The sequence below is a fragment of the Nyctibius grandis genome, chromosome 10 (genome assembly GCF_013368605.1).
Source record: "Nyctibius grandis isolate bNycGra1 chromosome 10, bNycGra1.pri, whole genome shotgun sequence".
Classification (NCBI taxonomy): Eukaryota; Metazoa; Chordata; class Aves; order Nyctibiiformes; family Nyctibiidae; genus Nyctibius; species Nyctibius grandis.
In genome coordinates, this window is record NC_090667.1 from 29697773 (window position 1) to 29724590 (window position 26818).

Here is a 26818-nt window from a genome sequence, read left to right on the forward strand (position 1 = left end):
TTGAAGCTGGTTATTGTGAGTTCACCCCAGCGTAATTTGGATCCGAACACAAACCCAGTTTTCATGCTGTATTTAGTAAAATAGTGTGCAACAGGACCTCAGCTGCTCAAAATTGTCAAGACTGTAGGGTGTATTGATTGCTCGTTTGCCATAATCACATTAAAATAGAAAATAAAACAGATGAACTACCAGACAAGTGATTCACAATAGGGGAAATTAATAGCTAATAAACCTAATATAGAAAAAGCTGCCAATATAAGCAGAGTTTCCAAAGCCCAATTATAGGAAGTTAAGAATTTAGCAGAACCTGATTTTCAAACACTGTTACTGTAGTTCTTTTAAATCACTGCAATAAAAAAGCCCACAGCATTTAGCTTAGAAACGAGGATCTAGCAGCAGCTTTTATATCTTTTCTTACACTTCCGTTTATTTTAAAACAAACAACATTAAAAATTCAGTGATTTCATGCAAGTCAGCCTGGCAGCAAGCCAAGCTGCAACCCATGAAGCAGGAGGCACAAACGTGGGGTACTTACTACAGCCGGCTACACTTAGCGTCACCATACTGAAACGTGCTGGCATTTGTGGGGGCAGAGCCATTCCCCTGGGCAGGAGGGCTCTGTCCTCAGTGACAACAGACAGTGTACGATAGCGGGGGGGGAAGAGACCAAAAACACCGAGTAGAAGCAGCGAGAGCGCTGCAGGAATTTTTGCAAGTGGTACAGCTGATCCACCCCACACAGAGAAGACTTGCTCTCAAAGTAGTCAGTTTTATAACTACTCTTCATCCTGGCCCTTTGAAATCAAGCTGATTTTCTCAGAAGTTTTAACAGCCTGTGAAATGCAGGAGGAAGGGCAGAAAAACTTGATATTCTCTACTCACCTGCTCTGCAAAGGAAGGTTGCCATAAACATTCCCGTAAGAGCTGGTGTAAGAGGAATGAGACAAAGCATCGTAGTCTGGAAGTCCCAGTGCAACTGGGTTTCGCCAGTTCCCAGCAGTGTTTGTAGAAGATACTGGAATAAAAAATAATAATAAAAAAAAAATTACAGCAAATTAGATCTTTCTCCAGCTACATCAGCTGAGACAAATGAGACAATTCTCATTAGCAATCTCTATGGGTTTCTGCAGGGCACACAAGCGGAGAATGCAAACAGAAAATATGATTTACAAGCCCTGCAGAGAGGAAAGCACTGTGCGGGTGGTGTTTTGGAGCTGGGAGTCTCTTTAAAAAGACTTTCTGACCCAGTCAGTGATGCTCATTGTACTGTATTTTGGAAGCCATCACGGCAACTGCATTTACACGGCATGAAGTTTTGCATGTTGCTCCTAGTTGGTAAACACACCTCTTTGAAACCCATATGGCTCTTTGTGCTTCTTGGGACTACTGCACTCAAAAAGAGTAAAAGGCAGTTTTACCCATAGAAGAAGGCAACAAGCAAGTCTTTCTTCCCAAGCATGGAAAATAAGATCCTATTCAGTTCCTCATCTACCTTTCAGGACAGAGCTCTAGCCTTGCTTCTACTCTGCAGACTTCACCGAGGAAGCAGGGAGGCAGAATTTGATGCACAGCAGGGACTTACAAAAAGACTTGGCATAGAAGAAATCAGACATTACCTGAAGAGAAAGATGACACTCGACTGCTAGGAGAGCACGGCACCTGCAGACCAGCAAAGCCCAAACTCCTCTGAGATCCTCTGTCAGACTCAAAGCCTGCCTGCAGGCTATGACCCTGTTCCTTTTGGCTGGAAGCACGGTGGTACCAACCACGGAGATGCTCTGCTACTAAGGCCTTGTGAATGTTTTTGGTTATATGCTCCGTTTTAGCAACTTGCTTCCTTGGGAGCCTTAGGGTTGCGTAGGGGTTGTGCGGTACTCTGTCCACTTCATCCTCGTGGTAAGACCTGAATTCCCTGTAACGGTCATATCCGTAATGTGCCGATGAGCGATAGGAAGGATTGACACTGTACTGTCCCTCCGTGTCACTCTCATAAACATATCCTCCATTGTAATAAACGTCAGATTCGGTGTATGGGGAATATCCAGAAATATAGTAACTAGAGGAAGGCTGCTCCTGACTTTTGTGGTAGACACCATTGCGGACATCCTTCTGGGCAAGATTTGGCATACTTCCTGAACTTGCAGCAGAAATGTTTTGTTTCTTGGACCGTCTTCGACCCCTGGTCCTGTTGTCGAGTGTCTGAGTAGTATAATATGGATTGGGAGTAGGTGTCACGGAGTAGTATTCTGTACTTGACTGGCTAGTGTAGGATGATCCATCATCGAGGATCTCTGTGCTGCTGCTTCGCTGGGACTTTGAGAGGGTGGAGGCTGCCTTTTCAGCAGGAGTCTCGGACAGCAGGTGGGTTTGGGATTCCAGACTCCCGCTGCGCTGCCGGCAATGGTGCGGGGAAACATCTGGCCTGAAACAACACAGAGGTAGGTCGGTTAAAGGCTGTCACACATAAACGTACACACAGAGCTGGAGAGAGCACGCGTGGGCACGTCGGGCATGCTGCCTCCCCAACCAAAGCACAATACAAAACCAGTCTTTTCTTTCCACACAGGGTATCTGCATTGCAAGAAATTCAGCTTGGCTGAACTTTAGATTTGCTGCAACAGTAGGAGATCTCATATAAAAATCTATCATGGTGAGCAAGGTTCATCTGTAACAGGGATACATGCAGCAAAGCTCACCAACTCACATTTTGCAGTGATTTACAGAAGGGTGCTCTCAGTTTTTAAGTAGGTGAAGTCTACACAAGTAACTGCACCAGGAGCAGAACACAGAAAGATGGGTTTCCTATGGCTCTCTCAAGGCTGCATTACTCCAGCCAAATAAACCATGAGCTCTTGATAACATTATAAGATTTACAGCAGCTCCCCTTACCCAGCATGGATTCTCAGCTGGGTAATAACTGCCTAATAACACAGTTAAGCTCACATTGCAGCTCTCTTCCCATTGTAAGGGCACTCACTGGGATCTCTGTCCTCTATCTGGCCACTTACTTTTTCAGGAGGCTTGTACAAGTGTAATCCACAGTAGACATCTGTCAGCTCATGAACAGGTTTTTGTGGGGACACCACTAGCTGATGGACAATAGAATTTCATAAGCCTCACCTTGTTAGAAAACGAGGCTACAAAGGAAATGTAAAATAAATTCTGGCCACCTTACAAGTATTTTACAGAAACTTTTTGAACAAGCATTACTTGTTAGAACTCCTTATAGGTCCCTATCTGTAAATGACCCTTCTCCTGTAGCCTTTCATGATAGCCAGGCAATACTGGTGTGCCAGCTTCCCTCTCTCCTAATTTCGCAGACACTCGTTTGTGTGTGCTGCTATTTGCCCAGACAGGGTTTGTGCTCACATAAACACTCGTGTATCACAAAGCTGGGGCAGGACTGTGCCAGAAGACAGCGGCTGCTATCAACCTTATGCCTTCAATATCCAGAAAAGACATTTTGAGAGCCTGGCCCCGCTGCAGGGACAGCTGCACAGCAAAGGACCCTTTGCCCTCTTAACACCATCTGCTTTTATTCTTCCGCTGCCTAAGATGGACATCGCACTGAAAACAAAGCCCCCTTACTGTAAGTGGCTGCTACTGTAGGCGTTGCGTGTGAGCACAGGGGTTGTAGGCATGCTTCTTCCCCCATGGGGCTGGGGTGGCCGGTCCAGGGTTCGGTAAGGACTGCTGTGAGTCGAGAGTGGGTCCCTGTAACGAAGGAGACAACTCCAGTCAGGTTAAACGCCACGCAAGTCGCAGCACACAGAATATATGTACCCTAAGGCTTGAAGAAACAAAGTGAAAGGCAGAAAAAAACAGGCAAGGGCATAACTGGATGTGCTTCCCTGTATAAAGAACAGAACCATTAAACATGCAGAAAAATTCAACCCCTCCTTCTGGTTCAAGGAAGGTCCTCACAGGATAACTGGTAGGAAAAGCTGCTGCCAAAGGACAGAAGCATGAAGCAGAAAAGACAGAGCAGGTAACCAAGAAGCAAAGGAATCAGGTTTTAAAGTGAAGCACATCACAGCTAAATGGTTACATATGGCTATAATTCAATTTCTGAACTTCATGTAGAGGAGTGTTCTGCGTATCTTGAGGGACTGATGAGAAAAACGCAAAGACATGACATTGCCCAAAACTTTAAAACATTTTTAAGCATGCCTTCAACAGCCTGCTCACGTCCAAGAAATATCAAGATCAGTGGGAATCCTTACACCGAGAACAACCAGCACCAGATCAGACCCATGAAACATGATCACACAACCATCAGCAGAGCTACTGTTATCGATGCACTCTGTGGAACTGTTCTTCTAGCTCAGAAAGTGCCCAAATCCCACGGATACATCCAGGAACTTCAGCCAGTCACCACAGCTGGCACTACTGATGGTAGCTGGTTGAACCCCAGTAACTCTGCTCTTACACAGAGAATTCCCCATCAGGACTTACACGAATTCTGTACGCTTTGACAATGTACCTGCTGAAACACTGATACCATCAGGAGGGATGGGTACTGTTGGGTGTTATCTGAAGCCATTAAGCACAGTCATCAGGAAAACTACAAGTTGTTTAATTAATACTGAAAACAAACCACAGAAACGAAGACAAAGGTTGACAGTACTGGGGGGCACAAGCAATTCCTTAAATGCAGCCCTTGCTATTAAATTTCTCACCTGTCTTGAACCTCTTCACAAAGACTACACTGCCCTACAATTTCAGAGACCATGACAACTACTTATACACACTTTTGTTACTAAGCAGGGAATTTAGCCCCCATCTCCAAATCCCGTAGCTGTAGAGGAGCATGGAGGCAGCAGGCTCTGCTGGAGTGCCTGTAGGGACAGGAGTCTCGGAAGGAGCAAGGTGGAGAGCACGGCAGCAGTGAGACGTGCCCTACCTGGAGTGTCTGGTTTCCAAGAGCTGCTCGTTTATGGATGACTTTCTGAGATGAATTCTCTCCACCCCGAGGGACTTTGGTGGAGGAAGCCTTGGAGAAAGCTGCGCAGAGCTGGGTCTCTGTGCTGGCACAGGAAGCGATTCACCGACTGTTGGAAAGGAATATGTATTTTGTTAGCAAAAAATCCTTGATATTTTTGCCCTGTATATGCAAACCCGTGGCCCCTAAGCAGAATCACTTTGCACTACAGAGACAAGGACAGAAGCTGTGAACCTAGAAATCTCTCCTGCCTGCACCGAGCTCTTCTCCATGCAGACAGGACATCGCGGAGGCTCGTACAGATCTCAGCAGCACCGACTCCTACGGAGATTACACACAGCTTGGGGCTGTGCCAGATCACAAAGGGGAACTTCCTTGGGAAAACACCTGTTTGCAGCGCGATTCCTCCCAGAGCCGAGCAGGCGAGCTCAGCCTTTGCCAAAGCCAGTTCCTCTCCCTCACCTTCCAGCTCTTTACTTGAAAATGACATTTTAAGAATGAGTTTTGAAACACAACCTAAAAGGGACTGACTTCAAAAGCGACTGGATGAGCAAAGACAACTGACAGACAAATTTCGCTGAAGGCAACTGGGAAGACGCTGGTTTGATTCTTGTTCTTGCTTTGCTCAGGGCACAACCCAGGTCCCATCAGAGCCAACAGGAAACTCCAACTAATACAGACAATGTAGGACGAGTATTGCAGAGAACACTTCCAGAAACCAAAGCCCTGGCTCTACTTCTACTTGTACAAGCAGGAATCAGGTGTAACTCTGTTTTAAAGCACCAGATGGGTTGTACAAATCTAAAACTGGGACAAAGTGAGATCAGAATCGGGCCCTAACTGAAAAGTGAGCAATAATTTAGATGATGTTTGTCCCCAAATGATGATTATCCAGTTTAAGGGAGAGGCAAGCCAAGTCCTTTCCACCTTGTGGAACAGGGCGTGAATTAGTGTGTCTGTGGGTGTGTGTGAAATGAGTAAGCTGAGCAAACACCATACCTAGGCAAGATGCAAGCTCGCTAGGTAACAGATAAACGTAAACAGATCGTTAATGTCTGTGCCTATTCTACTTTTTTGTAAGTTTTATAGTAGCTGTGAGGACAGAAGGGCTGGGCAAATCCTCCCAGCTCGTAACTCCTCCAGCCGCTCACCCGCCTCTGTCCATGTCCTAGGGATGAGGATTTGTTTGAAATTCAAAGCCTTCCGCTCGCAGGTTGGTCACGTTAAAACCAATCACCTTCTCTAAAGACAACTCGGATCAGCTCACAGAGCGGAAACTTTAATAACTAACCCATTATGAGGAAAGACATTCCTGATTAAGCTCTTGTTTCCTCTGCTATAAAGTAATCTGTCATCGAAAGTCACCAAAATAGTAGGCTAAAGGACATCAGTTCAAAGGAATGTCTCTGAACGGGCACACTCCATAGGAAGAAAAGGATAACCAACATACCATCATCATAGGTTGTCGTATCGGACAGGGAGCTGCTCTCAGATGGAATTATATCATCTGTGAATGAAAACAAGCACTTTAAGCATAGGAGACCCAACATTAATTTCCAAATATCACATATGGTTTGTTTTCTACAGCTTCAGAGCCAGCTGCTACTTGTAACGCTGCAGTGTGTATGCTTTAGCCCTCAACAGCCTGAAGACAGTCCTGCTTTGGAGTATGTCATGACCTAGATGTGTTCATTGCAGTTCCACAAGCTACCTGTGTAATTATCAAAGGAGATTTTTTTTTAACTGCAGCAGGAATCAGGCCAAGATTTGTAAAGGTTTTTTTCACTCAGCTTCCAACAGATCTCACAGGGTGTTTTGGTGCTTCAACAGGAGTCAGAAGCCTACACAGACATGTAAATCTTGGCTGCGAGCATCGAATCTCCTCTAGGTACACCTGAAATCCCACCGGGTAGGTACGAAATGCCTTTTGAAATTTGGTATTCACTTTTGAATGTTTCATCAGCATACAAATTCTGTTTCAATTAGATTAATATCACTCCAGAATAATTCCACTGACTTCAAGCAAGTTATTGCAAGTTCCAACAGCACAGAGAGCAGTAACTGTTGTACGGACATCGCAAATTTTTTCTGTTTCTTTTACATTTTGTCATTTATTCAAAGTGCTTTACTGCACCTGCCTTTCCTCTCACCTTGATATTACACACTACTGCTCGCTCAGAAACAGCCTGTCCTTGCTAAGGTTTAGAACAAACCAGCAGTGGCAGAGAAATTAGGCTGGTGATAAAAGGCAGCACTAGAGAGAACTAACCCAGAGAAAAATCAGTTCCTAGGCCATTTCTGGCAAGACACAGCACTGGTGAGGGAAAAATCTACGTGAACCTCCATGCACGAGGGAAGGGAAGCAACAAAAGATGATGGTGGCAGCCACTTTGTGTAAGACACCTGCTCCCTCCATCACTCATCGTAAGCACATGCAACTTGCATTGCTCCCTTGCTGTGGTGCTTTGCTGCGAGGAAAGGTCTGGTTACAAGAACTCAGTAAACAGAGCAGCTTTTCAAGAACAGCAAAACATCAGGTCTGGCCCCTGCCCTGAGGGGACTTGTCAGACCACCGAGGATGGGTTACAGCTCTGCTTGCAGCTCGACACTGTGAAAAACCTTCAGGGGAGCTTATTCACATGAATTTGACCACATGGTGGTAAAATATGGAATGGGGACAAAAAAAGCCTACCTAGGAAAAAAAAAAGCCAGTCTAAAGCTATGCTGCTGGATTCACGTGGGGTCTGCAATGCTGACATATGAGGGAGCTCTGCATTTAAATCCTAAATCTGTACGATTCCCTGCAAAACTGGAAGAAACTCTGGGCTACAGAGGAAGCAAAGGAAAGGGAGAGTGGAACATGGAGAGCAGGAGACAGTCCAGTATGTCCAGTATCCCTTGGGGGCTGGGATGAAAATAGCTATGGTTTGATTCAGTAAATCAATGTTACTATTTAACGCATCATTTCCAACAAGTCATTCCCCAAATTCACAGCTGCAAGTGACTCTTCACTGCTCGGCTTTCTGAAACCCTGTACCTTGAGCCCAAGAGTACAGTCAGCAACAGTGAAAAAGGTTACACAAAATCAGTTACTGAAGCAGATGACAGTTCTGCTTCAGGCAGCGTAAACACATACACGCTGCACTGCCAGAGTCAGGAACTGGAAGGGAATGCAGATAACTTATTGCTGGCGAAGTATTTGCTGTCTTGCAGCCCCTACCTGCAGGAAGGGAGATCCTCCAAGACACAGAGTCCAGTCCCTTCTGGCTGTGTCCCCCTTCTCAGACAGCAAACGAGGATGTCATGTATCAAATGTTGCAGAACGATAGGCTAAATGTATAAGGACCAACTCCTAAGTTGCTTGTTTGCACAACAGGACAACAAACTGCCTGCCACGAACGGATGCTGCCTCGCGGGGCTCTTGCTGCTCACTGGCCTTCAGTAGCTTCCTGGTCGTTGCTACACACCACGTGTCCCAGGTAATACAGAACCTCCCACAATTAGTATCCAGATTGGTAAGCAAGAGACTGGAAAAACAGATGTTTTCCTCATCTCAGTCAATCAGGAACTAGCTGGGCCACATTAAATAGCAATCATCAACCTTTCAGAATAAGCACTTTGTGATGATGGATAGCCCAGTGCTGCCCCAGTTTGTGCTGGGTAAGAATCCAAACCAAGCTCTCAATGGGAATGGGACATGGTAAAGGTTTCCCCTACAGAAACCTGGCAGGGCACAAGAGAAGGATCTCCTCCAGGGAAAACACATATTGGCAAGAGGTCTCATCTCAAGGGTCGGTGAGAGGGTATCAATATAAACAGCAGAAAAATCTGGCATGTTCTTTCCCACCTTGCATTTCCCAGGAAACACGCCACTAACCTCAAGAAATAATATTTCCTCCGGGACAAAGGGGGCAAAAAGAAATCAATTAAACATTATCAATTGTCCATATATATTTTTGACAGAGGGGAGAAGTAAAACATGTCCTAAAACTGTTAATCACTATAGACACTAGAAAAGCCTGCAACACCTCTGCGCTTTTAACTATTCCCAGACTCCTTCAGTTGGCTTGGATACCAGCAAGTTTCCACGCTCTATCCTATGAGGCAGCAAGAATCTCACCTCCCTTAGGAAAAATCACACTTTCAAAACGGAGGGGCCAAGGATATCTGCCTCCACTGTGCTCGTCACTGGCAAACACATTTAGTCAAAAATCTGCATGCCACTACTTGCACTCAAACTCCTGAACTTCACTTATGTCTTCCTGGAAATCAGTAATTTTTAATCAAGAAACAAAGTCTTTGATCCTTATTTCCTCTGTCTTGCAGAAAAACTCACACGCTCTATTTTTGCTCGAACTGCAGCGTCGCGGAAGGAGAGATCTTGCATGTGGCAGCTTAGATGTACAGCTGCACTCAAGGCACTAAGAATTCGGACACCACACCAGTTTCAGCTGAGCTGCTCCCACCAGCCTTTCTACATACAGCACCTTCGGTCTGTACCTGGTGCTGGAACGTGTCTCCACTCGTTCCTAAAACTGCAGCTTATTCTGCCCTCAGCCTGTAAGCAGTGCACTTATCGTATCAGATGCAGCAATTGCATCTCTCTTTTTCTTACTTAACTGCCTTGGAGAAGATAAATATCTTATAGAGTTGATGTAAACAAAACTTGTGAGCCAAATTACTTTTTTTTAAATATTTTCATCAAAATACGGGGAATTCTCTTGTTTACCTGGTAGAGTAAGAGTTGATTTCTGGGTTGGTTTTTTGCCACACTTGATTCTATACTCATTTATGGAATTTTCTATCTCTTGCAGCTTTTTTACAGCATCGGCGTACTCTTGCTTTCTTTTCTTCTTCACGTTTTTGCAGAGGTCTGGCTCACTGGCAAGTTTCTTCGCAGCTTCCACCAGCTTTTGCTGTATGATAAAGGTGCCCTCCAAGTCCTGCAAAGTGGGATCCTGCAAATTCATGAGATCAGTTATTTGCTTCTATTCTGGGTAGAAATTATTAACGAAGGTTATTGGATAGAAGATCTATTTTTGTGCTGGTAATTAAGTGAAATCTTGAGCACAAAACACAGAAATACTTAAGTTTATACACAAGACAATCTAAGCATATGAAATCCTTACATGTTATTTCTCTGACAAGTGTAAGATTATGAGATCTCTCGAGAAAGGTCCAAAGTTCTCAAGCCTGGGTGACGTAAAATAGACACCTAAATTCAGGATCAGACCCTTCTGTTACACAAGCCAACCTGCAGGCTGTTAGACCTCCTGCTCCAAGTCCAAGCCTGAAAACGTCTGTTCAAAAATCTCTGCTTTAGAGAAAACAAAAATGAAAATTGAAATCCCGGTACCTACATAACAGGGAGTTGGAGGCTTTAATTAATTGTTTGTAAACAACTTTGAGAGGCTCGGATGAAAGGTGCTGCAGAGGTGCTAAGCAACACGTTATTAAATCTGGTCAGCAGGATTTTGTCTCAACAGCATTTAAGCAGTCTACATAAAATCAGTTTGCTGCAGACATGGATTACACCAGTCCTGGAAGCCAGGGCAGCGAGTTTTTGGTGAAAGACAGATGCAAAGTGCCCAACACCTACTTACTATTTGGATGATACAGCTTGTTAACAAATCTCACAGGGCATGAGGGGGAATGGTATGTGTCCAGAAACTGCATATATCTGAATTACCATATCTCCTGAGTCAGTCTCTCCCAGCAAAGTTCATATTAGCTTCTTGAGCAATAAACTGAGCTTTTACTTAGGTGGAACTTGCATTAAGCCAGAGATAAATCTCCTCCTGCTGTCACCTGTCACACAACTACACTCATGCACAGGTATTTTGCAAGGGGGACAGTGCATGCCCCTGCCATGTTCTGGTTTCAAACACAATCTCAACCTGACACAAATCAATGCTTGAGAAAAGCTCATAGTCATGGGTTGCCAAATGGCTTTATGCAGCTGCTCTTCTCTACGGCAATATGGCAGCAAAATGGCCATTAAAATTCAAGCAGTGTGGCCAAATCAGGGGTTCAGGTCAGAGGATTTTTAGGCCTTTTGAAATGGCCAACTTCCTGGTCACTTCAAAGGCAGCATGGCTGAAGTAAGGGCAGCACCCGCCTAAATTTCCCAGCCTCTGCAAGCACCTGTCCCAGCTGCCTCCTCTTAAACAACCAGGGAAGAGCCAGCTTTGGCCACCGGCCTGGCCACCCCACCTTTGCTATGAAAACAAACTGCAGTGCTCACCTCTTCACTGGGGAGCAGGTTGTCATCCAGCTTGAACGCCGTGCCAACACGCCTTCTGACCTGGGGAGGTTCCTCTCCGGCGCTCAGAGGATACTCCTTGGGCATCTTGCCTGTCAGCTCCTGGGGAACAGAGAGGGCTCCGCGTGAAGGTCCACATGGAGAGAAGGGCTCTCACCCGCCCCGACCCCAGCATAAGGCACAGTTCTCACCGCCTCTCGCAGGCAGATTTTCTTCAGCTCCTCAACCTTCTGAAGCAGTTTTTCCTGAAGGAGTTTCTCTTTCTTCTTTAGTTCCATAATTTTCTCCTTGTTTTGTTCTTCACTGATCTCTGAGTCCTGAGAGCCTGAAAAATACACTCTCTGTATCAGAGGATTTGCAGGTAAAAGCCTTTTTTTTCTGGTCAGGTAAAGGGAGATCTCCCCAAAGCAGTCCTGCCCAGTAAAACAACACGTTATTCAAAGTGCAACATCCAGCTCTCGTGTCATCCACCAAGAAGGTTTTTAGGAAATCCACACTTTTTCAAACCCTCAATATATATACTTGCATGGTAAGTCCCAAGTATACACCCCAAAAACCCACCACCTAGAATATAAATCGACACACTAGGGGTATCTACAATACACTCAACATGTTAACTTTGACTTTGCATTCAAAACAGACTCAGGCTCCTCACTCGGGCTTCACCTCCAGGGACCTACGTGTGGCAGCCAGGCTTTACCTCCCTGCTTTTCCCCTCTTCCACAGTCAAAGGAAAGATCTAAAGTCCACTCCAGGGCTGAGCTTTATTTGGAAGCATTTATCTTCTCTGCTCATTTTTGAGGAAGCTCAAGGCAATTCAACAACTAGTACAGGTGCTTAAAAGTTAGCCAGGATCAAATATCCCTCGGACTTTGATGAGACTGATACCAAATTATTCCTGGACCAACAGTATATGGGTGGTTATCCATATAACTTTTGCATTTACACAAAGTATTACCTGATGAGATCAAACTGCCGTTGCTGGCCATAATAAGCTGGTTCTTTGCCTCCAAAGTCACTAGCTTTGAAACTTTTGGTGTTCCCATCTCTGTCAGATCCATGGCAATATCATCCAAACTTCTTGCTGAAGGAATTTTTGCCTGAAGGAGTTAAAAAAAAAAAAATCCAGCCTCATCAAGTTACCTCTAATTAACTTCAGAGCACAGAATCACAGAAGATGATGTTTCACACCTCATCTACCACAAAATTAAGGGGTAAAGCAACAGCATCATGCAGGAGCTACCCATGCACAGGGCTGTGCTGGCAATCCTCTTCCCCCCAGCCCCAAAGCCTGGACCATATCCCAACTCAAAATCTCTTTACTGTTTGCACCGTGTTCAAACACAAACACAAGAAGGAGACAAAAGAAAAAAAAAACAAACTATTAAACACCGAGATGTGGGAATTCCCTCTTCTGTGATTACACTTCCACAGCGTTTAATTGCAGGCAAGCTAAAATGGATCGAATAACAATACTGTCACTAATAGCCTGCTCAAAAAGCTGACAAAAACAATTTGTATTTTTTCTCTGGAGACTAGTTTATCCATGGATCAACAATACATTGAAGGATATACAGGAAAAGCGTTGAAACTTATGCCTACAGTGAAATGCCTTACAACTTACTTTGCTTTGCTTTCTGTCCAAGTAAAACTGGTGTTGACTGATTGCCATCACCCAGATGGATTTGATCAGGGAAGTGTTTGCATACCAGGTCTGCACTACCAGTCCACTCTGACCTAAGGTCCTTCTTGACACTGAAATTCTGAGGAGGTGAAAAGAAATGCAAGTTCAAGACAGGTCTTTGAGGTTTAAAGTCCCAAATGCCTCTCTCTCAACCAGGCAAGGCTCAGCTGAAAGGACGCTGAAAGGAGCCATCGGGCAGGATGGGGGACCTGGGGGGATCCGCAGGGTACCTCTCAGCTCCTCCAGGCCCAGCTGAGAGGCACAGTGGTCCTGTGCCAGAGGTAGAAACGATGGCAGCAGGAGAAACAGAATGGAAGGTAGAGTCAGAAATTCACCCCAGGCAAAGGCTCTTTCTTCTTGGGAGGGATCTTGAGGGGAAGGCACAGGAAAGCAGCCTGCAGGTGAGCTCCCACCCTAACCAGCAGTGCTCCTTTGGCCCCCTGAAGGCTCAAGCTCCGAGGAGGGAACATTGCTGCCAAGGCAGGGGAGGGCAGAAGGTGAGCAAGAAAGTCATGTCCAGGTCCCGCGGGCTGCGTTCCCGGGTCTCCTGCTGCACACGCATGTTACAGCAGCCTCTCGGGGAAGGGTTTTGTAAAGGAAGCAAATTTGGCCATGACAAGTAGTCCTCCCTCTGCTCCAAGGATTCCCTCGGTGGACATCACAGGCAACCTGAGAGAAGGACGCCCAGAGCTGTAACACATCAACAGGTGCTCCAGGCTGCTCACGACAACTGCCCTCTGTAACATCACAGCACCACTTGTCCATCACCCACAGACCGGATCCAGCCCTGGTCTGTCCTGCCAAATGCAGGATCAGGCTCAGCATCACAAAGCCCAGAGTAAACTCAGGTCTGTGTTGAACTCAGAGACACGTCGCATTCCCATCCATTAATAGGAGATGATGAATACCCCATCTGGGGAAAGATTCATCCCGCTACAAGTGCCTCCTCCAGCCTTACCTGCGGGGATCATGTACTTCCACAGCAAATTTCTTTTCACGGAAATAGAGATTTTCCAGCTGTTTCCATTGAAATAGCTAGGAGAATGGGGAGAGAGAAGTAGAACACTGTCATTCCAAGAATCACCATTCTTCTCCCCCCCACAAGGTTACATAATTTCAGCAAATTACAATTCCTGCGTATCTTCAGCTATGGAACGGACTCAGCACTAATAACATTCACATCAATTAAAATAAGCACATAAATATAAATATATAGGACACGCCTCAAGTAATTTCACATTCTTACAGACAACTCATTGCAGATTGAGGATTTTGCCCACGACAACATCTGTTTCCCTCAATAGCACATTTAATTTCACTGCTAGAAGTCCACAGAGATCTTGGGAGTGCAGCTAAAGTCCTTTTCTCTCTGATTAAATGCAAAAATCTCTATACAAAGTAATTGCACAGACACCTACGGTCTCTTCCCTCAGTCAGAACATCCCCAGGGAATGGCAGCAGCTCAGGGAAAACCAAGACCTTTCTCTTCTGAAGACATTGGGTGAGAGATTCAGCGTGACATTTTTGGAGCAGGGGTACAACACGTACAGAGAAAGAGCAGCTACAGGAGGAAGCCACCCCGTAACACATACTTCTGTAAGGAAACCACAGATTTCCTGCAAAGTGCCAGCTGGGAGAAGAGATCAAAGTCAACAAGAGTTTGGCAGCTGCACCCGTGGGATCAGAATTTCATCCCAATCCGCTCTCCCTTTGCAACAGCATTAGCCACCCTCTGGGGATGGTTCTTCAGGGGTTGCATGTTCTCAGCCCAGCTTTAACAGAGCTGTTCCCTGGCCCCCCAGCGCATGTTTCTGCAGCATCACCTCCTGCCCCCTCTCCAGCAGCGCCAGGGTGCGTGGGTGCACAAAGAAACCCGTACAGGCGTCCCCAAGGACGTCACCTGAAGATGACGAGGTCCAGAGGTGCGGCAGCACACGCTGTATTTTACAGCCAGCCACCTCCCGGAGCTGGAGCCCACGTGGAGGTACCCGAGGTACTTCCACCCAGGCTGGGCAGGCAGGGCCAGCGTTCAGTGGGAGAGACCAGCTTGCAACCCCAGTGACCCAGCCGAGACACCGAGGACATTGCAGTGACCCCCTCCATCCCCACAGGAGTTTCCCAAAAGCCTTCAAGGCTGCAGGCACCACAGCAGAAGTCCCCAGCACAGGCAACGTTCCTGCTGACCCCTCCAAAACCCGACGCGCCGCGCTCCGACTGCAGAACTTCAAGTTTTGTAAAAAATTACGTATTACGCCATGCTTCAGCTGAAACATTAACATGGATTGTAGGGGAAAACTCCATCTCTTTCAGTGACCTTTCCCTTTGTTTAGTTAAAACTTTCCTTTCTAGTACTACAATTTATTATTAGATCCTTCTCTATGAAAAATGCAGCAAGGGGAAACATCACTTACTTGAACTAATAAATCATTTTCTAAAAGATTGTCTAAGTTTTACTCTGCTGCTTAAGTTTCTCTCTGTATTAGCGGCACCCTGCCCAGTCACACCACGTTCAGAAGCGCCCTCCTTACAACTTGGCTTTGAACTTTTCAATAAATACATTTTAAGACCAATTAAAACGAGAACAGCTCACGCAGCACGGCAGGACGTCGAGCAACAGCTCCCGTGGGTGCCCCAGCCCGCAGGGACCCCCGGCAGGACCCCGGCAGCCCCGCACTCACCTCCCGCACCCCCGCCCCAGCCCCGCACTCACCTCCCGCCCCACCGGCCGCTCCGGACGGCGTCGCGGGTGACAGGACCGGGGCAGAGCAGGCGGCGGCCGCCGGGCCCCCCCTCCCCGGCCGCTCCGCCTCGCCTCCCCCCGCTGACACACGCCTGACATCACCGCCCCTCCCCGCCGCGACACCGCCCCGACCCACCCCTTCCTCCCGAAACAGCGAAAACCGAAGCCCGGAGAGGACCCAGGAGGGTTTTTACCGGGGGGCTGCGCCCCTGCGGAGCACCCCGAGGCGTCGCGGGGGGCGGAGGCGGGAGCGAGGGTGCGGGGGGGCTGCAGCGGGCAGCCCGGGCCCGGCCCCCCCGGCCTTGACTCACACCCCAGAGGCAACAGGTCGGACCGGCGGCGCGGCCGGTCCGCTCCCACGCTCCGGCAATCCCCGGGCGTGCTCCCGTGACCGCTGGAAACAGCCTTATCGGCTGCGGTGGTGACACCCCGTCCCCTCCATCACTTCCTCTGGGTTTTTCCTCCTCCGGACGTGCCCTGCGTTCCCGAGGGCTGCGGGAGAAGGGGGCACCTCTCCTCGGTGGCAGTTGGCAGGGGGATAAGAGGCAGCTGCCCCACCACCTCGAGCAGCCCCTTGCCCAGGCAGAGGGACACAGCAGCACCCCAAGGGGCTGGGTGGACCCTTCCATGAGGAGCTGCCTGCGCAAATCCAACGCCAGCCCTCGGGGAGACCGTTTGTGGTGCCAAAAAGGAGAAAACAAAAAAAAAGCCTTTGCCTTTGTAAGGAAACCCTCACGGCATTGCCTGAGGATGTGGGCAGAGCTTTGCCCCATTTCCTCCCCACCCTGTGAGATCCATCCCAGCCCAAAAAGGAGCTGATGGGCGCCCCAAGCATTTGCAGCCGGATACATTCAGCACAAAGACGTTTGCCTCCGTGCCCGAAGACACGCAGGACCGGGACAACTCCAGCCCCCCCACAGCGAGAGAGATGGCGGGGCCGTGTTTGAAATCCTGCACAAAGGACACATTTTTGCTCTTACAGACTGAAAAGTGCCCTGTCCTTAAGCTATCTCACTTAAGAACAATATAAGCTCCTCAGCAACCAACTCTTCTGACAAACCCTCCTGCAGTCAGGTCCTTAAAAAAAAAGACCAATGATGATATGAGTAGCTTCAGAATAAGTTGTGGACTAATAGTATTTATATAGGTGCACTTAAAAATAATAATGAATGAATGTATTAACGAGTGTCTGCCTAACAGGTCTGGATTCATGAACACAAGAGAGGAAAAAAGGCCTCAATACAAACAAGAGCAAAAAAAAGTAATAAAGAATAAACCAGAGTAAAGCAAAGGAAATTCTATAAACTCCTTCAAATAAAATTTTTCTAAATTGTGGTCAAAAGGCAATACTCAGGGAACTGTCACTGCACCAGAGTTCTCCTGCTCCCTTCAAATACACCCTAACTCTGTACAGACATGTTTCTACATAATTCCTAATTTCAATCTTACCTAAACTACATGCATATTAAAAGACAAAAGAGTTGTAAAAAAAAAATCTGGAAATCTGAAACTGGTTTTTGAGGGCTGGCAGAACAATTAGGAATAATTAAAATGTTTTTGTGGAAGTTTTGCAATGTATGTTCCCTTTAACCAGATTATTAGGTCCACCTGAGCTAATGAATGTTTTCCTAATAGCCTCCCCATCCATTTAGATTGCCAGATCCTTAAAGGCTCCGGAAAACTCCCATTGAGCAGAGCAGGGGCTGCCTGTCCGATTCTACAAGCAGAATTTGGCCTGGTCAAGGTTTGTTTTCTGGGTCTTTTTGGAGCAGGCGGAGGTGCAAAGCTCTCTGACCACACCTCATTACTCGGGCACCTCTGTGCCCCAGCCAGACTCCTACCACCCAGCTGCTGCTTTTGCCAGCCCCTGAGTTTTAAGCTTCCTGCGTTTCTCCTGCGATCCCCTTCGAGATACTACAGAACACTGAGCAAACGGGTATCATCCTCCTAACCCTCTTTCCCATACAAAAAGAGCCGCGATTGTAGTCTAACACGACACAAAGCAGACAGACTGCTAAAGAGTGAGAGACCTTAATAAAAGCAGCAGTTGGCTTTTTTACCTGGCTGATCTTGCATCCAGTTTTGAATAAAATGCAAGTTTGTCTGGGCCTGACATCAGGAGCTCACTGGCTCAGAAAAACGGCCCCATCAGGATCCCAGGCAGGAGCTGGCAGAGCCTCTGCCTTGAGAGACGTGCAAGAGAGCTGCTCAGGGGCCCTTTGCTTAATAGTCTTATCAGCCTGATGCATTTTATTTAAAAAAGATTTTTTAAAATCCTTATTTTTTTTTTCTTTTTGCAAGGGGGTGAAAGTCTGGAGGGAAGCTGGCTGCAGGGGTTGTGTGGCCAAGCACTGCTGCAGAGCTGCAGCACGTGCCAGGGTTGCACCCGGGATGTTGCCAAGGCTGATGGCAAATTCTAACCAAGAGCTAAATTACCCCCATCTTTGATTTTCCACCCAAGGGATCACTGGGTGAGGTCAGCAGGGAAGTGCAAGCCACGCTGCAGCGTTCGCGGCGGCCTTTCCCTCGGGAAGCACTTTCAAAGCACCTTGTGGGATGTGCGGTGCCTGTAAGGAGGTTCCGCAACCGGAGTCCCAGGAACTGGCTGGGAACGGCATCTCCAGACAAATCTGGCAATTCAGACCACGGAACCATAAAAGATTTCTGCCCACAGGAACGCGCCCCACCCCGATGAAGGAAATTACCGCCCTGCCATCAACACTGGAAGAAGGGCTGCGTTTCAGCCCCTCCGCTGCAGTTTGCTGTCTGTCATGCTACCTTCAACCGAAATCTTTTTCTCTCAAATTGCTACACCTGGCCATGGAGGGAGGCATTTGAGGAGATGTCAGGAGAGCCAAACTGCCCCACCTGCAGCAACTTCTGAGAGGAGGAGGCAGACAGCTCCCACCTGCACCAGCATAAATTGGCAGAGCTCACCTGGAGGCATCCTTCATCTCTTCCATATTAAGCCATTCCTCTAAAAACCTCTTCAATCTCATTTTTTTTCTAATGCATTACAATCCATCCTTGCTCAGTTCTCACTAGTGTTGGTATTAACAAGACTCAGAGATGTCTCAGCACAAAACTGTCCCAAAATGCGTGTGTTTTGGGGCAGGTGACGCTCAAGAAACTTTCTGCACATCTGGAAGGAACTGAATTTCAGAGCAGTCCCGTAAGAGCTCTGTGTTTATTTTAAATAATTACGTGAGCTTGGTATCTTATGTCTAAATCAACGGCTTTACTTGGTGAGAAATAAACACCATAAAAGAAACCTCTGCCTAATTAGATCCGCCTGCTGAGAAGCCCGTATGAATCCTGTTGTGTTCTGGGCAATTCAGCAAAGCACGACAGCAAATTTACATTAAGTGAATGTTCTGCAAGGGAAAACTTTCAGCATCAGCTCTTAGTATATGTTGAATTAAAAGAAAAATATCATCAATATTACACATTTCAAAACCAGTATACTCTTAACAAAAACACTTCTGAGAAGATAAGGTATTAAAGACAACCAGCAACAGAATCGAAATTCTTGTAGATTTGAAACAATACCATAAGCAAGATTAGTTCTTCTCTTCAGATATTATAGTTCATTTATCACCAGGGAGTCGCCCACAGAAACACAATGAAGTGGGAGAACAAGTCAAGAAGCCAGCAAGCTGCTTTCTCAAATTCCCATCCCTCAGAGGATCACCACGTATTGGCTGAACCCAGAATAAACTCAACTCGTACCATAATACACGCTCCATAAACAAGATGAGGCATTGTTTATCTCACCAGTGAGAAGAATAGGAGTAGAGATAAAAGGGAGATCTATGCAGTTGTGAAATGGCATACGAAGTCCTGAGACCCGCTTTATGCTTTTCCTAATTGATTCAGAGGAGACTGGGGACAGGATCTTGGCATGCCACCCCATAGCAAGCAGGAGGCAGCTCTCGGTATTAAGTGCAGCTGAAGGGAGAATATGTTTGCAAAGCAGCAGGACTGCAGAGTTAATCCCAGGTCTGAGTTGAAATCTGAACAAGGGCTGCCAAACCCAGGCTTTTTTACGCCCTGTGAGATTTCAGGATTATAATCAACTGAGCTCAGTGTAACCTCCAGCCAGTGTGGAGTCACTGCTTTTATCTACAAAGACAATTTTCATAAATGACAAAAAATACTTCTCCATTTTCAGTCTATTATAGTGCCAGAGCACAGCGCTTCCCTCGGTGCCCATCAGCTCACAGTCCTGGGAGAGGGGTAAAACCTGGGCTCGCTTCGCTAGAAACCGCTTCCAAAGCGATACAAGCTTTCAGGAGTGACTTACAGCAACAAAGCTCCTTTCTCCAAACCATCTCAGGTCAACCAGCAAAATATTAATAGCCGGACGCAAACCTCCCCAGCCAGCTTTATGCAGACAGACAGACACAGCAGGTTCTCCTGGTCCAGCCCTGAGTTACACACCGCCCTCTCCAACAACACACGTTCCCCTCACGGATGACTGATGGGACATGCGCAAGCGTTGGCAAGGCTGGGCGATACGGATCTGGAGATTGCTTCATCCAGGTCTGTCGTGCGAGTTGCTTCCTGTGAAGAGTTCTCAGCCTTGGACTTCACACAACAGTGCTGATCCAACAACGAAATCTTGGGATAACCACTGTGCTCCAAGGCTCGTATTTAGGTCTCTTTGCCTAAAGACCTACTTGGGTAAAGCCAAAAGATTTCACTTTTGGAGGAGGATGGTTATATTTCTTGGGATTTAATCGACACTGCATTAATGGGTGCAGTTAATTTTACGGTTTTTTTTTTATTATATTATTTTTAAAATTTTATTCTGAATATGGACTTGGCTCTTGCCAGATGCCTATGGTGGACATATTAAACAAATGCAGCTACATCTGACAGCAGCCATTAGCATCGCAGAAAAGACACAGGGAGCAGAATAAAATCCCCCGGTGTAAATTCAGCTGGAGCACAGGCACCAATTCCTGTTCAAAGCCTCCCACCTGAAACTCGGCAGCCTTCCCACTGCAGCCAGTACCAGAGAGGTCTGCACACCCAGAGATCACTTGTAGATTTAAAATTAGGAAAGGCCAGCTTGGTCTTCATTAGACTTGGACTCAGCCTTTCCCTTTTATTGAGTTAATCAGCTGCACGTATATTTAAACATCACTAACTGGAGAAGTGGAGCACAGTAAGGATGCTTTCTCCCAGAAAGCTAGGGATAAACACAACAGCACTTTTGATTCACAGTATAAACAGCAGGATAACACCAGCACATGGCAGTTATGAGTTTGGCTCCATTCTGAAAAGCAAAATAACAAAATTCTGCTAAATCCAGCAAAACTAACACCTCTGCTCCAAGAGACAGGCGTGGTTTACATGCCTACTCTCCTCTCACCTGCTGCTTCGGAAAGGACTGTGCTTGCTGGCTCCTCAGAGATTCAGGCAAGCTATACAGACTCTTCTCTCTGAAATATATTCTGATACATTCATAAATACAAACAAACAACAATACTGGTTAAAAGGAAACTTCTGCCTGACGCATCACAGGCAGCAAGGCTACAGCTACACCGAAATAAACAGCAGTATCTCAACATTTTAACTCCAAACCCAAGACTGGACGTGGGTGCCTCTCTAGACCCAGCATCCACTTCCCCCCCAAAAGCAATCTGATTCCAGTTACTTCCACGTATCACATCCAAAGTGCACTTTGTATTTCAAACCCTGAAACACGTTTTGTATAAAAAAACCTGCATATTTAGCCACAGGTTAAAAGTAGTCATGACTCAGGACAAGCTGTGGCTTAAGTCATTTTGTCCCCTCCTATTAACACCAGACACAAAAAGGACACTACAACCATATCCTTCCCCACTTTTTCAATCAGCTTATTAGCATTAAACTGTCCCTCTGCATTTAGGCTCCTCTCTCCCACCTTCCCTTTTAATCTCTATCCTCTGATGTACAATTATAATTACAGTAAAGCAGACAACTATTATAATTTCTATTGTAACACTTCCACTGCAGAGGTGACCTTTGTTTTTTATTTTATTTTTCTTCAACACAACTTCTGCTGCGTTCAAAGGCAACGCCTCATAACTAACTGTAGCAGGGTGTGACTTATTATCTGGGCCCTGCTGACCTTAAAAAATTTTCTTAATCTGCCTGGTTGATGTTGTAAACTGAAATCCCACAAGCATAAAAACTGCTTGGCAAAGCAATGCTTCTAGACAGGCAGGCTGCATTTTCTTGGAGAGCGTTGCTGGTCACAGCTGGACGTCTTGGCTAGAGAATGATCTGTGCTTGACCTGACCAGAAAATCTTGTAGATGTTGCATAGAAACTCGGAAGTGCTCAAGAGCAAGAGGAGCTCCTTGGTGCTCTCCCTTTGATGATCAATGGCTGCATCAACATTGACTTGATTTTCTAGGCTTCCACTTGTGTCACTGTCATTTAAGAACAAGCATGGTAAGAAAGATGTTAGGCTCAACTAATCGCTTTACTAAACAAAGCAAAGGCAGGACATATGAGTTCAACCATGGACACACAGGTATATAAATATACCAAAAGAAACCAAGTCACAGCCTGCTCTAGAAAAAGAGAAGATCAAGTCGGGAGCTTGAAGGGGAATTACTCTTAACAAGGAAGTTTTGTTAAGCCGTGTTTTTTGGCACAAATTCACGAAACAATATCATTTTGCAAATGTAAAATTCCCTGGCAGGAAGCACACACTTCATGTGAGCTCCTGCCCAGATCATTCCCGGGGAAGGAGAACGGCAAAACCCCAGGTTCTCCAGCTCCTCACGGCTTAGATGTTCCAACAAAGACATGACCAGAAAGAAACCACGCGCACCCAACCCAACAGCATGGCCCCTACACATGCAGTCCTGGCTCTTCCCCCCAGCCAAGCAGGTTAAATAACTCTTCAAAGGCTGTTAGGGCTCAGTCCTGTCGGAAGCAGACATATGCGGCTACAGGACTGGGGGAGCTCCCAACAGGTGTGCTGGGGCTGCATGATGGGTTTCCAGGGCCACCAGCAGAAGACCCTCTGTTAGGGCCAGCTGACGGGGGCTTCGAGGGAGCCCACAGTGTGATACAGGACTCTCTGCCCTGTTTAAACAACAAGGGAGGCTGTTGGCAGAGTTCATGCTGCAGGAGACACGCTGGGGAGCAGGGGGGTGGAAAAAGAGAAGAACAACCTCCAGTATTGTCATTTACTCTCAATCCCCCCTTATAATTCATTGCATCATGGAAACATACAGTTGCCTAAACAGGCCTGCAGTTTCACACAGTTCCCCTCATATTTCACGGATATCAGTGCAGTTTTATCCCTTCACACACAAAGAACACCTACGAAAGCCAAGTGGAAACACTGCTCGAGTACAAGGCCTTTAGTTCAGGACTTGAAAAAACCCAACTGCTTCATACTTCTGTAGTTATCCCCAGAGGCTGCTAAAATTCTTGTCCAGGCTGTCCTGAGACCACCAAACTCAAAACAACACACAAGCCAAAGCTCCCAAAGAGAGTTTCCACTATCTAGGGAAGAGGGAGAGCTTCACCGCCTCAGTGCCAGCAGAATTCTCCTCCTCCCTCCACCCCTTGTCTTTTGCTCACTAGTCTAATAAGCAACAGCTTAAAAAAGTATATTCTGACATGCAACACTGCCCACCTCCCCCTGAAAAAAATCAGATGCAAAAAACTTACTTTTCTGGGCTTAACTTTGTCTTGTAAGTCGTACTGGCCTATTCCTTTGTAACTTATTCCAAGCCACCACGGGATTCCTTGTTTATCCTGAAAAACAGATGTCTACATAACCAAGAGCTACTCAAGAATTAAGCAATTCCAAGATAACAGCCCATTTCATTCTGTGACAAGTACCAGTAGGTACGGCATGAGGACATTCTTTGCAAACAAGTTGATGTGAAGTGGATTGCTGGGGTGAACGTGTAAACTTTCTCCCCCTGCTTTCCCAGGCAGAGGCAAGAAACTAGGTGGTGGTTGTGCAAAGTGGACAAAAAAGCGACAGTGCTGCTGAAACAAGGAGGTGTCACTCGTTGCAGGAGTGGCTGTGAGGGGGGAAGGATATGGGACAGAAAAAAAAAAACAAACTGTGGCCAATGACTACATCCACTAAATTCAGGCATGGACAGCCGCAGGAGGGGAGAACAGCGCAAAACATCAGCTTCTCGGGTACCACAGTCATGGCCGTGACTCAAAGCAAGGAGACATCATCTCTGCTGAGCTCTTCTGCACAAACCACTTTGGCCCAGGCTCTGCTCTACAAACGGGAATAAATGGTGTATTTCCATCACTCTCCAAAAATATTTCTCGGCATTTCACCACTCCAAGTACGCACCCACTATTCACCTGCCACTTCGAAGCAGTCTTTAGAGAAAAAAAATACAACGTAGAAATCTTGATTAGAAATGTCTCTGGGGAAACTATTAACTGCTTCGGATCTAGAAGTGATATCCAGTTTAATTAATCTGATATGAATTTAGCTTCTGATAGGATTACAGAAGGTTTTACAAAGATTCCTTTCTGTCTTCTGTAGCACATAATGCTTTGCTGCTCTCTGGAAACAATTTTTAAAGAATTTTGACGGGGGGAAAGTTATAGATGTTGAAAAATGAGAGGTTTAATTCTGATAGAAAAGTACTGAATCATGAAACTACTCCTATAGGAATGTAATCACACGTAATAAGCTAAGCAATCACATTATCTATGGGCATTTACTAACCTTTACTCCATAGTAATGAACTCCATATGTTGGCAAAGCTTCTACCACTTTCATGTACCTGTAGACAGATTTATAGTGTATCAGATTATATTCTCTGGAGGGAATAATATCTATTAACATATTTTTTTCACACATACATTCAGGACATGTCATTTATCATTTGCATATTTTGAAGGTCTTAATTGAAGTCTCATGTTTTGAGAAAAAACTTCGCATCCTGGCTTGGGGAAAGATGGGGTATTTTGGCCCAGCTAAAGCAAATGGAAACCTCTCATACAACAAAACATTCAGTCTCTTATCAGAAGGTCGGGGAGCTGAAAGTAAAAATTCTGAACTGAATCTGTGAGCCTTTTGGGAAACATTGGTGGTAAAGACCTGCCTATAATTATTCCATTATGGTACTCTGGTTACAATGGATAGGCTCCAAATGAAAGTGTTTATGCAGTTGTATGACTGTTTCATGAGGCAATTCAGACAACCACTGAACAGACAATTTCCCCCCTTGTTCCCCTTGAAAAAAAACACCCCTGAATTAGAGACAGAGTTACAGGCATCGAGGGACGTGAGAAAAACTACAAGTTGTCTACATTGTGCAACCATGGCAATCATCTCAAACTTCTCGGTTTGTCATGCATCCCAGTGCATTTGCCTGTACGAAGTACAGTAATATTAATGCTAAATTAAAATTCCACAGGCTCTGTATGCATCTTGGAAGACCTTGTTCTTTTGAAAGCCAAATTCTGAATAAACAGCTTTATTTTTTTTATAGGACCTAAAAGTAATGCTCGCTCTTAAGAGTTTGGTGTGAAAACGAATTGATAGCAAGCAGGGTATGGAGAAGAGTCTTCCAATAAAGTAAGGTCCAAATAATTTTTTTTATATTTGAGGTATCTGCAAGCCCATGAAATCTGAAACTTCAAATAATTTAACTTTGAAATGTAACTCAATAAAAAAAGAATCTGACAGATAAAAATGGTGAAGTTTGCAAGCAATAATGACCAAAACAGCCTGCATTGCCACTCCTCAACAAAAAAAGAAAAAAAGTAAAAACATCGTTTTCACAAATTAACAAGTGTCATACTCACTGAACAATGGCTTGTCCTCTGGTCAGACCTTTAATTTGTGTATAATGCTCAATTACTCTGTCCTCACTGCAAACCAAGCACAAAACCCAATTTAGAGGCTCAGTGACTTTTTTCATGTGTGACGGCATCTGTCGAAATTCAGACACCTGCTCAGCATGCAGAGAAGTGTCCCTCTGTACATTTCTCACTCTGGTTTACATTGTTTCTTACTGATTTCTTTCCCACCCTTCATTAAGCAGCACGGAGCTGCCTGGCTGATCCCCACCACTGCATGCCAAGTTCCAGACTAATTAATGAATCGTTTCGGATCAACCTGCCCTGCTGCAGATGCTGCTGCAGAATAATGGTACTAATTGTATAAATTCATTTTCACATTCTAAAGGGCCAAAGCTTCAAAGGATGGTTAATGCTCCATATGTAAGACAGAAGAAGTTAAACCAGAAATGTTTTCATTCCAGTGTATTTTTTCCCCTGACATTTCATAGGTGAAAATACAGATTTGTCAGCAATGACCTTCTTGCATTTTTCCTGTTACATACTTCAACATTTTGTTTTAGTGGAATGTGAAATAAAATATGCATTTAAGTGTCAGACACTTGAAAGCACAGAAAAACCCAGCAGTATTCCTTCTGAAAAAAACCAAATCATAAGCAAGTACTGCTATACTTGAAAATCTATCAGTACACATCAAGCCTAAAAATAATGAAACAAATGAGGAAGTCAAACTTGCACAAAGGGCATCAATTCCAAGGAAACAAAATCATTGATTAATCCCAAATACTGTGTTCCTTTACAGCAGATTCAAGCCACAAAACTGGACCTGCCTTTCTGTTTCCAGCTTTTCTAGCTTATTTTCTCCCCCTGTCCTATCGAGGAGAGCAGCTGGGTGGGCATGTGGCAGCCAGCCAAGGTCAACCCACCAGAGGCTCTACTGTGTGACGGTTGAAGAGCAAGGTGCTCTTTGCAAACCCAGGCTTGGCTGGAGTTCAGATTTCAGCTCTTTCTAATGCATGGTCCCCACATATTCTGATCCAGCATTTTCTGATCCAGCAATTTAATTTGAGTGAACTTTCAATGAGGGAGTTGCAACGGATCTCACGTAATTTATAACTCCAATTATAATTCCAGTTCTAAAAATTGGAAATGCTTGAACACAAGCAATTAACTCCAAGTCCTATATCATACAGGCTGAAAAGTCTTAAAAGAGTTTGCAAAACTGTGTAAAAGTGATCTTGTCATTACCATTCCTAGCAATGATTTACATTGTACAGTAAATAGCTCACCAGTAAGCGAGTGATGGATGCTCCTGCAGCGTCTTGGTAGGAAAGACAGGCAGTGTCTTCAAGTGTTTTCTAGTGTCTTCATCACTAAAACCAAAAATGTCACAGAG

At 45.6% G+C, this 26818-nt stretch overlaps 1 protein-coding gene across 2 annotated transcripts in view; it reads right to left on the bottom strand.

The window, feature by feature from the left end:
* Nucleotides 1–26818, bottom strand: part of FRMD4B (FERM domain containing 4B) — a 133056-nt gene that overhangs the window by 1720 nt on the left and 104518 nt on the right. For both annotated transcript variants that reach the window (XM_068408807.1, XM_068408806.1), the window contains exons 8-22: nucleotides 26712–26795; nucleotides 25429–25494; nucleotides 24344–24401; nucleotides 23308–23394; nucleotides 13847–13923; nucleotides 12829–12967; nucleotides 12163–12304; nucleotides 11396–11529; nucleotides 11187–11306; nucleotides 9672–9900; nucleotides 6393–6449; nucleotides 4904–5051; nucleotides 3589–3714; nucleotides 1617–2422; nucleotides 883–1015 (exon numbers count right to left, since the gene is read on the bottom strand). In XM_068408807.1, coding sequence (XP_068264908.1) covers nucleotides 883–1015; nucleotides 1617–2422; nucleotides 3589–3714; nucleotides 4904–5051; nucleotides 6393–6449; nucleotides 9672–9900; nucleotides 11187–11306; nucleotides 11396–11529; nucleotides 12163–12304; nucleotides 12829–12967; nucleotides 13847–13923; nucleotides 23308–23394; nucleotides 24344–24401; nucleotides 25429–25494; nucleotides 26712–26795 — 2406 coding nt within the window. The remainder of the gene's footprint in view (nucleotides 1–882; nucleotides 1016–1616; nucleotides 2423–3588; nucleotides 3715–4903; nucleotides 5052–6392; nucleotides 6450–9671; nucleotides 9901–11186; nucleotides 11307–11395; nucleotides 11530–12162; nucleotides 12305–12828; nucleotides 12968–13846; nucleotides 13924–23307; nucleotides 23395–24343; nucleotides 24402–25428; nucleotides 25495–26711; nucleotides 26796–26818) is intronic.